Consider the following 13,015-nt stretch of genomic DNA (forward strand, 5'->3'; position numbering starts at 1 on the left):
TTGGCACTAGGCTTGGGCGTTAGGCTGTATACACCGTATACCAGGGTATTCAGAAATAGCCACGGGATGGTTTTTCAATACCTCTTTGAAGTTTTAATATTGGTGGCTACTTTAAGTAGATACCTGCAGTCAACTTGTGCAATGCGATAGGAGATAAAGCAGCTCGCGTTCTTCATTTCACCTGTCACATTATGAAGCTCACCGTAGTTCCCCAGAACACTTGAGACAGTCACCTGTTTGTTGTAAATAGCACAACGGGAAAAAGCGGGAGCAGGTGAGTCCAGCTGTGTATTGACAGGGGTTGCGTTTTATATTGAAAGTCGAGTCTTTTTTTGCTTCAATAGAGTGATCAGGGACGGGCAACTATAATTTTCTTTCACAGAAAATACATTAGTGCAACACATTCATCAGAAAATAGCTTCATTTCATCAGACAACAGAAGTGCAACGCTATTTGGCTTGCAGCCACACAAGTAAATGAGCTTACACTGAAAAAGTCAAATCCCTTTGAATGAGTTATTTACTTGCGTTTTTTCTCCTCTCTATTCTCAGCCCGTCTCCTCCTACCCCCTATTCTCCGAGCAGAGCAGGCTGGTCCGTTGCCCTAGCGACTCCAGACTCCACACAGACACAGCATGTAGCCTACACATGCTGCTCCAGAGCCTGTACTGTTCTTCCTTCAGACAAGCATGTGTCAAAACTTTGTTCATTTGCACAATGTCTCTCGTTCACATTTGCTTGTAAATGTACAAACTCGCCAAAAATGCCATTCGGTAGCTCCTACCTATATATGTATAACTTTATGAGCTGGATTGACTGTCTTTGCAATTTGTTTATTTTCATTTCTGCATTTTAGCATATTTAGCTAGCAGCCTCCATAGAAATGAGCTTTCACTAGTGCTAATTTTGTTAGCATTCTGGTAATAGAAGCCCAATAGGTTTGTTTTGGCATCCCCCTATGTACTAAACCAGTAATACCATAAATCCCAGGACGGCAGAAGGAAGGTATGACAACGTAAAAATCTAAATAGTGCCCAACCCTACTTGGCACTGTACAGTGTACAAACAACACAGCAGTAATTTACTAAACTTAATGCAATGTCACTCTTTCTCCTTCCTAACTCTTCTTCACCAGTCCACTCTCACTAATACACTAAAACTTTCTCTCACACACACTTGTTCTCTCTCAGATCTCCCTCTCTTTCAGGTCTCTCTCTCAGTGTTCTCTTGCCCCTCCCACATCATGTTTTCATCCCTTCATAACAGATTATCTTGCTATATATATATATATATCCCAGCAGTATCAATGGAGGATGGGCTTACTGGATGAGTTCCCCTTAAGTGTGTTACAGGCAGCAGCAGCAGATACACATTACTGTACTCAGGCTAGCCTCCTGGCTCCCGCAGAGATGAATTCATACTTAACACGCCGAAGAACGAATCATGTCAATCACATTTAAACCAAAAGCGTCTCAAATAACTGACAGCATGAACGATAACAGAGCAGAGGTCTTCTCAGATAGTTGTGTTCTGAAAGACAATTGCCGGCAGAGAACAACATGGTGGATGGTGGTGTAATGGCTACTGTGTTAAAACAAAAGACACTAAGGTTGTGGGACACTTTCCTAGACAGAATAAACCTATTCGTCTATTCTTGTCATTTTAGCAACAAGGCCAGGCTCAATATTTTACAACTACAGGACAAATGGAGTAAAGTTTCAAAGTCTTTAGTCTGCTATTTTTTTTCACATAGTTATGTCAAGTGCAATGGTAAGGTGTGATGATTATCGGCATGGCCAGGACGGCTTCTGAGCTCTACATAGGACGTTTTCCTGTCCGTGTTTTTGTGTTGAAAATCTGCACACATAAAAGCCATTTAACTTCTCATCAAGAGATTGATAGTAGGCTAGTGATGGCCAATAGGATGAATGACTATTGAGCACAGTTAACATACAGTAGTAGATCACTCCATCTTGCTAAAGAAAAGTCAAAGGAAGAAAAGGAACCAGAAGTGTTTGTAAAATTGTAATATTCGAATGAATTAATGTCCTCATTGTCCTGATTTTAATCGAAAAACACTGCACAACAAATAGCCATCTAAAAATGTTAGGAAATTGTATTCAATCATTGTAAGAAAAATGTTGAATTAGGTCGAGTTACTTATTTCACATTCATTGGGCAACAAACAAATGCCACACGATTCGGATAAAGACCCTGGAGCAGTGAGCGGCCAGGCAAATGAAATACCCTGGCGTGCCCATTCTAATCTTCATGACCATTCATTCACTTGTTTTTCAATGAAGATGTTGGAATTTGGAGGTGGTCCAAACGCAGATCTCTTTCCACTTTTACACAACATTGATTTATTTAAGGTGTAATTTGTTTTACACTATCTCCCGTGTGCGCGTCAGCTACACCGCGATGCCTATAGCGCAGGCATTTAAATCTTAGTATGAAAATGGCGCCGAATGTAGAAAACAAATAAACACCAACTCTAAATCCTATCAGCCGCAAGAAATATATTCAAAAATGCGCTTACCTAAAATAGAAATACCATCAATGAAGAACTATAATTAGTTAAATCCAACGCAACCGAATATTCCGTACATCCAGTAAAATTACAATAATGAAGTTACAACGTTGCAGAAACCGGACGCATGCTTTGTTGTGCTGTAGATGCTTATCCGCGCTAGTAAAGGGGTGGAGTCACCATACTGAAGTATCGGACTTTGTTAACCGTATGCACCAATTGAACACGGCTAAATTCTAGATTAACCAATGGGAAGTGGGGGAGATGTTGAAAGCGTGATAAGAACCCTACGGTCCATTTCGATAACGATGTTTGAATTGAGTGCTTCATCATGAATCACCAAATTCTCTGAAATGATCCTGAGAGTTTGGTCCAACACCTATGACAGGATGAATCGCCGACACAATAACCTATTCTATTTCTCGGGTTTTTCTTTTCTATATTATTTTATTACTGCATTGTTGGGAAAGAGCTCGTAAATAAGTATTTACTGTTTTACACCTGCTGTATCCTGTGCACGTGACAAATAAACTTTGAAACGTATAACTACAGACGATTGAAATAGACTTAGAGCCTAAGCATAAAGAAATTATTTATCATGGTCCTACAAAAAATATGAATGCAAAGTTATGCTAATTCGAGAGCTAGTCTCCATCACTCACTCAATTATTTCCCATTAATGAACAACAATTCATTGTAACACCATATAATGAATAGCCTATAGTGCTCCGGAGTGGCGCAGCGGTCTGAGGCGTCACTACAGACCCTGGTTCGATCCCAGGCTGAATCACAACTGGCCGTGATCGGGAGTCCCATTGGGCGGCGCACAATTGGCCCAACGTCGTCCGGGTTTGGCCCGGGGGGGGTAGGCCTTCATTGTAAATAAGAATTTGTTCTTAACTGACTTGCCTAGTTAAATAAATAAAAGGCCTATAGCGATAATTCATCAGCAGTATCCTCCCAGCCTCTTACTTCTCAATTAATCACCTCATTTTAATTTGCAGTAAATCAATTACACTACCAAATGAATCCACAGCAGAACATGTAGCCACCGTCCTACCACTAGGCAGGGCTGGCCAATGAATGAGCCGTCCTAGGTTAGTGCTGTGTCATTAGGCACAGCACGCAACCCAAGAACAGGAGGGAGGCAGATAGAGAAGCATCAGGAGAACTGGTCTACACTGCACAACCCTCCATCCAAGCCCTTTTCAGGCAGCGCCCCAGCACTTTTCTTTCTGCTGTAGGCTACCATGCTGTGTGAGAGTCACCCCCTAGAACTCCCTCTGCTATTGGCTACCATGCTGTGTGAGAGTCACCCCCTAGAACTCCCTCTGCTATTGGCTACCATGCTGTGTGAGAGTCACCCCCTAGAACTCCCTCTGCTATTGGCTACCATGCTGTTTGAGAGTCACCCCCTAGAACTCCCTCTGCTATTGGCTACCATGCTGTGTGAGAGTCACCCCCTAGAACTCCCTCTGCTATTGGCTACCATGCTGTGGGAGGGAGTCGCCCCCTAAAACTTCCTCTGCTATTGGCTACCATGATGTGAGGGAGTCGCCCCCTAGAACTCCCTCTGCTGTAGGCAACCATGCTGTGTGAGGGAGTCGCCCCCTATAACTCCCTCTGCTATTGGCTACCATGCTGTGTGAGACAGAGACAAATAGGATCTGCCTCCAACCAATCCTCAGAAGGGTCTCCCCATTTTCAAGTGTAATGGGCCAGCACTGCTCATTTTATGTAGTGCCCCCCTGCCACACACACACAGACTCTCTTTATTGGGGATGACATGGTCCCCATCCATCTGCCTGACCCCATTAGTGCCATACGGCTCATGGAGAGGCTGGGTTGGGGAGGCAGGGGGAGTGGGAGGGGGTAGTCGGGTTCAATATTCTCTAAACAACCCATAGAGGGAAAGAGTACAGGGTACAGAGTACATGGTTAGGGTACAGGGTTAGGGTACAAGGTACATGGTTAGGGTACAGGGTTAGGGTACAGAGTACATGGTTAGGGTACAGGGTTAGCGTACAGGGTACAGAGTACATGGTTAGGGTACAGGGTTAGGGTACAGGGTTAGGGTACAGGGTTAGGGTACAGGGTACATGGTTAGGGTACAGGATTAGGGTACAGGGTTAGGGTACAGGGTTAGGGTACAGGGTACAGAGTACATGGTTAGGGTACAGGGTTAGGGTACAGGTTTAGAGCACAGGGTTAGCGTACAGGGTACAGAGTACATGGTTAGGGTACAGGGTTAGGGTACAGGGCACAGAGTACATGGTTAGGGTACAGGGTTAGGGTACAGGTTTAGAGCACAGGGTTAGCGTACAGGGTACAGAGTACATGGTTTGGGTACAGGGTTAGGGTACAAGGTTAGGGTACAGGGTACATGGTTAGGGTACAGAGTACATGGTTAGGGTACAGAGTACATGGTTAGGGTACAGGATTAGTGTACAGGGTTAGGGTACAGGGTTAGGGTACAGAGTACATGGTTAGGGTACAGGATTAGGGTACAGGGTTAGGGTACAGAGTACATGGTTAGGGTACAGGATTAGTGTACAGGGTTAGGGTACAGAGTACATGGTTAGGGTACATGGTACAGGGTACAGGGTTAGGGCACAGGGTAGAGTACATGGTTAGGGTACAGGGTTAGGGTACAGGGTTAGCGTACAGAGTACATGGTTAGGGTACAGGATTAGTGTACAGGGTTAGGGTACAGAGTACATGGTTAGGGTACATGGTACAGGGTACAGGGTTAGGGCACAGGGTAGAGTACATGGTTAGGGTACAGGGTTAGGGTACAGGGTTAGCGTACAGAGTACATGGTTAGGGTACAGGGTTAAGGCACAGGGTTAGCGTACAGGGTTAGCGTACAGGGTACAGAGTACATGGTACATGGTTAGGGTACAGGTTGAGGGCACAGGGTTAGCGTACAGGGTACAGAGTACATGGTTAGGGTACAGAGTACATGGTTAGAGTACAGGGTTAGGGTACAGAGTACATGGTTAGGGTACAGGGTTAGCGTACAGAGTACATGGTTAGGGTACAGAGTACATGGTTAGGGTACAGAGTACATGGTTAGGGTACAGGTTTAGGGCAGAGGGTTAGCGTACAGGGTACAGAGTACATGGTTATGGTACAGAGTACATGGTTAGAGTACAGGGTTAGGGTACAGAGTACATGGTTAGGGTACATGGTTAGGGTACAGGGTTAGGGTACAGAGTACATGGTTAGGGTACAGGGTTAGGGTACAGAGTACATGGTTAGGGTACAGGGTTAGGGTACAGGGTTAGGGTACGGAGTACATGGTTAGGGTACAGGGTTAGGGTACATGGTTAGGGTACAGGGTACAGGGTACAGGGTTAGGGTACAGGGTACAGGGTTAGGGTACATGGTTAGGGTACAGGGTTAGGGTACATGGTTAGGGTACATGGTACAGAGTACATGGTACATGGTTAGGGTACAGGGTTAGGGTACATGGTTAGGGTACAGAGTACAGGGTTAGGGTACATGGTTAGGGTACATGGTTAGGGTACAGGGTTAGGGTACATGGTTAGGGTACAGGGTTAGGGTACAGGGTTAGGGTACAGAGTACATGGTTAGGGTACATGGTTAGGGTACAGGGTTAGGGTACATGGTTAGGGTACATGGTTAGCCACTGTCACCTTTGTCTCTCCAGACCAACTTCCTGTGGCATGAGATCACAGACGACTGCAAATCAGTTTCTGTATCTATCATTATAACGTTACTGACCTCAAGTGCAGAGCTGGAAACAAGGGGGAACGTTGAAATGGCATTAACAAGCCTCTGGTGTATATATGGATACAGTATACAAGAATATTGTTATTTTTTACTCTGATGTCGTACTGTAACATAATCCAAAAGAATTACTGGACATGGTCACAACATGACAGCAGACAAGGGCAGAAGGAATGTAGACGATAGGTGTGTTTTACTACACACACCCCTCCCTCCACCCTCCAGTTGCTTAGAAACCCCTCCCTTCCCCTCTCCCTAATGCAGGGAGCAGGTGCTGGGCTGGACCCCAGAGAGATGAGGAGAGGGGAGGGCACCACTCACAGATGCACCCTCCCCAGAGACTCTGACAGACAGACACAGACAGCCAAGACACAAAACCTCTCACTCTAAGAAAGTCAGCAACACACACACACACACACACACACACACACACACACACACACACACACACACACACACACACACACACACACACACACACACACACACACACACACACACACACACACACACACACACACACACAAACTTTAGTTGGGCACATGGAGTGTGTTTATTTCTCTCTCGTCTTCATCCCTCTCTTTGGCTCCATCACTGATTACATAACGGCCCCTATACACCTCCCTCCCTCCCCCCTTCCGACTCCTCTCCCGTTGCCTTCCTTCCTCTGTTCTGTTAGCTACTGCATCATGGGTAGAGACATCTCACACCTTGTTTTGCATCACACAATATATCTATAATACGTAAAACAATATTTGCAGCTGTGAACATCTGGTATTAATAAAATAATGCCAGTCGGCAAATATAGTACAGTCTGTAGCATGGTTAAGGAGACTTAGTTTGTGGTTGGAGATCTAAGCTCTAGAAAGCACTAAGGGCATGGATGGATGGTAGGCTAACCGCACATTAATATTGATAGTGCACCATTATAGTATCAAGTATTTATGAAGCAGGAATTTTCCATGTTTCTGCACTATTCTCCCAGTAGATAGCATACTATAGGAGCAGTAGCTGTGTTGACCCTCCCCCTCATGCCCAGTTTGGATGCTTCAGGGAGACGTGCTAGTCTAGTTGCACAACATTAGGGTCATCATGTTCAGTAGGAACCAATGAGAGAAAAACATTTGAACGGGGGGGAAAAGTAAAATAAATTGTTATTGAACAAGCTCAGGTAGTATCTGCTCTGTTTCAGTAAGTTTTCTCCCGTTTCACACCCACTGAACGCACCCGGTGTTTTCTTACAGAGCTAAACATTTGATACAGACAAGTGAGATGACTGTGAAAATAGCCACGCCAATTAGAACGTCTGCCCTGTCTGCATCACTGAGCTCAGAGGGTTTCTAAAAGCTTGGTGATGATGCACGCTCTCAGATTCAACAGCAGTCAAAGACACGGGCCTGTGTCAAGGCATTGCTCCATCTATTATGAAACAGCTTGGTCCACTTTATAGGCATTACGAAGCTATGTGCACCACAGCCTTTGTGTTAATATCTGCTCATGTTCTTACACTATTCAGTGTTCATCCTCCTGTATCTGTGCCAGTAGAATCATCCCTGAGTTGTGCTTCCACCTGGTGGCTAAAGAGATAACTACAGTTCTTGGCTCAACCTCCACATACAGAAAGCTTCCCCCAAGAGTATTCGTGATAGGATTGTCTTTGAAAGTGGTGTTGGCCTTCTTCAACAGAAATGCTCCATTGCAGGTTATGGTCTGGTCAGTTCTATGTGATAGTTATTACTACTCTAGAACACAGTTATTCAGATGAAACCCACGTTAGATAAAGACCAACATTCTGGCATGTTGTGTGCTAACAGCACCAGTTGAGTCATAGGGGAAACCCATAGAGGGGAACACTTTTCCCCATTACGCCACGATGCCGCAATGCATGTTGGGACGGCAAGTGTTTGGGAGAGATAAAGACGCCAGAAGGTCTCAGCCAGACGTGATGCCACCACTCCCTACTTCAGCCTGGGTGAGCAGCACCAAAGCGCAGGCATGCCAGAAGACATACTCACACATCAGATCAGTTGTAGCAAACTGGCTCAAATTAAGATCCTACATATGTAGCTCTATGCTTGGTGGGATTAGAGCTCAAATATTCAAACAAGGGGATATTGTATTTCTGACTCCCATAGATCAAAATACAGGCCCTTCAGTCATGTTCCTGTCTGCCTACAAGTAAAATATTTAGCACATGATGTTAAATAAACACATGAAACAGCCTACTCCAATGATTCTAAAGAGCAGCTTTTAGCAGCACTGAAAATAGAATTGGATACTCACCAAACATCAGCATGGAAACACAGGAGACATCTCAGACAGGACGAGGTACAGGGATCCACTCCAGACGAGTGAGAGAAAGGAATAGCATCAGTAAAATAGATCAGGAAGGGTTGAAATATATAGATTATAGCTCCCTATTCCCTGTGCACTACCAGAGCTATGGGCCCTGGTCAAAAGTAGTAAATATAGAGATTATAGCTCCCTATTCCCTGTGCACTACCAGAGCTATGGGCCCTGGTCAAAAGTAGTAAATATAGAGATTATAGCTCCCTATTCCCTGTGCACTACCAGAGCTATGGGCCCTGGTCAAAAGTAGTAAATATATAGATTATAGCTCCCTAATCCCTGTGCACTACCAGAGCTATGGGCCCTGGTCAAAAGTAGTAAATATATAGATTATAGCTCCCTATTCCCTGTGCACTACCAGAGCTATGGGCCCTGGTCAAAAGTAGTAAATATATAGATTATAGCTCCCTATTCCCTGTGCACTACCAGAGCTATGGGCCCTGGTCAAAAGTAGTAAATATATAGATTATAGCTCCATATTCCCTGTGCACTACCAGAGCTATGGGCCCTGGTCAAAAGTAGTAAATATATAGATTATAGCTCCCTATTCCCTGTGCACTACCAGAGCTATGGGCCCTGGTCAAAAGTAGTAACTATATAGGGAATAAGGTGCAATTTGGGACATATTCGGCATATTCCTTCCCCATTAATTCTATTTCACAAATGTTCACAATTTTATGTATGAAATACATATAATGTTACAAAACTGAGGTGTATTAGGTGTATTAATCTCCCAGTGTCTAGTGGAAAGCAGACAACCAGGTTTTCCTCTAGGAATTTCCTCCGTTTAATTTTTTCTCCTGAAAAACTACACGGTCTTTAACGATGACAAGCATACCCATAACATGATGAAGCCACCACTATGCTTGAAAATATGAAGTGGCACTCAGTAATGTGTTGTATTGGATTTGCCCCAAACATAACACTTTTGTATTCAGGAGAGAAAAGTGAATTGCTTTGCCACATTTTTGCAGTATTACTTTAATGCCTTGTTGCAAACAGGATGCATGTTTTGGAATATTCTTATTCTGTACATGCTTCTTTCTTTACACTCTGTCAATTAGGTTAGAATGGTGGAGTAACTACAATGTTGTAGATCCATCCTCAGTTTTCTCCTATCACAGCCATTAAACTCTAACTGTTTTAACGTCACCATTGGCCTCACGGTGAAATCCCTGAGTGGTTTCCTTCCTCTCTGGCAACTGAGTTGGGAAGGATGCCTGTATCTTTGTAGTGACTCTGTGTTTTGATACAACATCCAAAGTAAAAGTAATAAATTCACCATGTTCAAACAGACATTCAATGTCAGTTTTATATTTTACCCATCCACCAATAGTTGCCCTTCTTTGCAAAGCATTGGAAAACCTCCCTGGTCTTTGTGGTTGAATTTGTGTTTGAAAGTCACTGCTCAACTGAGGGACCTTACAGATAATTGTATGTGTGGGGTACAGAGATGAGTCATTCAAAATCATGTTAAACACTATTAGTGTAAGCTAAAGTCCACGCTAAGCAACCTTTTACTCCTTAACGCATTTAGGCTTACCATAACAAAGGGGTTGAATAGTTATTGACTCAAGACATTCCAGCTTTAATTTTTTTATTAAATTGTAAAACTGTCAAGAAATAAAGTCTACGGCTCCTCTGCTCGGTGGGTACTGGACTCTGGGTAGGGTCAAAAATACAGACACACCAAAGAGGCCTATATTATCCTTTTTTTTAATCAAATAGACTAATACAAATCAGCAAAATATGAAATAACAATAATAACAGGTATTATTGTATTAAACGGAGGTATTCCTAATATAAGCAAGTGGACTGTCTTGACAAGGCCACGCGCAAAGGCTGGCTTTCTGTGGTAGGCTCAGAAACACCTGTTCAACATCAATGTAGAAATAGGCTAGTAAAGCAAAATTCGGATCTCGAATGGAGGCAAGTCTTATAAATGTAATAGCTATTATTGAAATAACACAAAGTCTAGGGCTATATTTGGATCAATTGCAACGCTGTTTGTGAAGCAAAGCGAAATATTTTGATTGAACGGCTAAGTAGTCAGACACCATTCCAATTGTAGTCCACCAATGACACGTTTGGACACCGATTATTACACCAATTGTTAACATTCTTGTTGTCCCTGTAAGGGGTCTATGGGCCAGATGTCAAACACGATCTGTCCAAACAACGAATAAAAATCCCAGAACAGCAGTCCACCATTCTTTGGATGGGAATAGCATTCAAACATTTATACGTTTAATGTCCATATATTTTTCATTTCCTTACTTACATTTAGAAAATAAACTGCAATATCCCAATAGTGTTTGACATAGTCTAACCCCCCCATTCCCACAAACACGGCGCAATTTGAACTTCAAGCGAATTGAACTGACGACTGCGCAAAAAATAAACCGATTTTTGCCTTCTATATTAGATTATATTAGACTTTCGATGTTTCTCTAATATGGCACTGCTCGTTTTTATTTACCTGAGAGGTGAGACGTTTCTTCCTGTTTCTTCCTGGTATTATTCCACCATCATAATTCAAGTGTTTCCCGACGCCTTCAGAAGTTACAGCATATCGATCCGAGTATTCCAGTGACGCGTCTTGCAATGACGAAGCACCTCTCTGCTGCTCGCAGGCAGCTGAGGGTGGGTGGGGATACCCCTGCGGACTAGGTCAGGTGCACACTCCAATAGAAAACAAACCTTGAGCGATAGTAGATGGTATGCGCTCTACTTGCGGGGTAAATAAAATAGATGGTAGCCTAATGTTGCTGGATGGGAGCATTGGAGCAGGTAGCTTTTCTTGTCAATGCTGGAATAACATTTACCTGACCACCGTGCCATCAGGTTTAAGCAGTGGAGTGCATAACATGTTTGGAATGTGTGGTCAAAGAACGCTTTGTTCAACTGGGCCTTGTGCCAGCGTGATTTCTCTCTCTCTGTTGTGGGATCTGCAGTTTTAATCCCGCTGTGTATAACACACTTGCACGAATCTACATGTCAAGGAGGACAATACTTTTTGACTTCAAACTATCCTGGATGCCGTTACCATCGTATATTGTAACCTTCGTAATAAGGCTAGTTTATTCATCTAAAATAAAATGTTAAACTTTTTAAATTCACAATTAATATGATGAAAAATGTATGACAGTCAGACGCACTCCTCAAATATGTATGCATTTGAAAGCCCTGTCTCTGGGTAAAGCAGTGAGCACTGAGCACAGTTCATTCACCCCTGACTGAGCATGAAGCAGCTTTAGGGACATTTCATTTAAACAGCTGTGCTGTCTGAGCATCTGTCCCAATATTACTACTAAGACCCAGTGGCCATTCCTGGCATATTCTCTTGGTACAGAAATAACACAATGACACAGCCTGTCTGCCTGGTCCAGCACCATAGTATCTGGTATTTAATCTGACCTGAGTTACCACAGAAATGCTCTCTTTTCCCCACCTGACCACAGAAATGCTCTCTTTTCCCCACCTGACCACATTAATGCTCTATTTTCCCCACCTGACCACATTAATGCTCTCTTTTCCCCACCTGACCACATTAATGCTCTCTTTTCCCCACCTGACCACATTAATGCTCTCTTTTCCCCACCTGGCCACATTAATGCTCTATTTTCCCCACCTGACCACATTAATGCTCTCTTTTCCCCACCTGACCACATTAATGCTCTCTTTTCCCCACCTGACCACATTAATGCATTCTTCCCCCCTCATCTGCTTTTGTCCTAAACCTTCTTGTTTTCTCTATGAATTATCTGAGTAAGATTAAAGCCTAATTCTTATTTTCCACAACTCTTTGAGAATGTTATCGTTTAGAAATATACTACTAGTAATATGCATAGTATATATGCGCATATATTATCAACTGTTGATAACTGTTATAGTTTCATAAAATAAGATATACATTTTCTAATATGAGTTTTCAGAGGTTTCCGGTATAGGCTACATTAGTTGTTTTTTCTTAGACTAACAGGAAAGATGTCATACAGTGAGTGACCTTTTCAAAAGCCCTCATTGGAGAAGATACACCTCTCTCACTTGTTTTTCAGTACAGTGACAAAATGTGTGTGTGTCATGACGGTTGCTCTTATCTCTGTGTGTGTTTATTTGTGTGATTGTGTGTGATTGTGTGTGTGTGTGTGTGTGTGTGTGTGTGTGTGTGTGTGTGTGTGTGTGTGTGTGTGTGTGTGTGTGTGTGTGTGTGTGTGTGTGTGTGTGTGTGCTCCAAAAGGGCTGGTCAATTTAGAAGCTAATCTACCCAACACAAGGGCGATTCTCCCCTGCTCAACACGATAATGGTGAATGGGGCGGTCCCTCCCATTGACTCCAGAGTGAGTAATATTGTAATGTTGTGAATGTAAAATTGTGGATGCTG

General features: G+C 43.3%; 1 protein-coding gene across 17 annotated transcripts in view; it reads right to left on the reverse strand.

Annotated features, from left to right (window-relative positions):
- LOC129856918 (uncharacterized) overlaps window positions 1-11,413 on the reverse strand; it is an 83,478-nt gene extending 72,065 nt beyond the window's left edge. For 8 of the 17 annotated variants that reach the window (XM_055924690.1, XM_055924682.1, XM_055924689.1 and 5 more), the window contains exons 1-2: window positions 11,111-11,412; window positions 8,566-8,623 (exon numbers count right to left, since the gene is read on the reverse strand). In XM_055924690.1, coding sequence (XP_055780665.1) covers window positions 8,566-8,578 — 13 coding nt within the window. In that variant the 5' untranslated portion in view covers window positions 8,579-8,623; window positions 11,111-11,412. Of the gene's footprint in view, window positions 1-2,538; window positions 2,710-8,565; window positions 8,624-11,110 lie in introns of those variants that run through there. The other 9 variants (XM_055924686.1, XM_055924678.1, XM_055924694.1 and 6 more) reach the window with 5 other exon arrangements.
- Between the last annotated feature and the right edge of the window lie 1,602 nt (window positions 11,414-13,015).

Source organism: Salvelinus fontinalis, chromosome 6 (assembly GCF_029448725.1).
Source record: "Salvelinus fontinalis isolate EN_2023a chromosome 6, ASM2944872v1, whole genome shotgun sequence".
NCBI lineage: Eukaryota > Metazoa > Chordata > Actinopteri > Salmoniformes > Salmonidae > Salvelinus > Salvelinus fontinalis.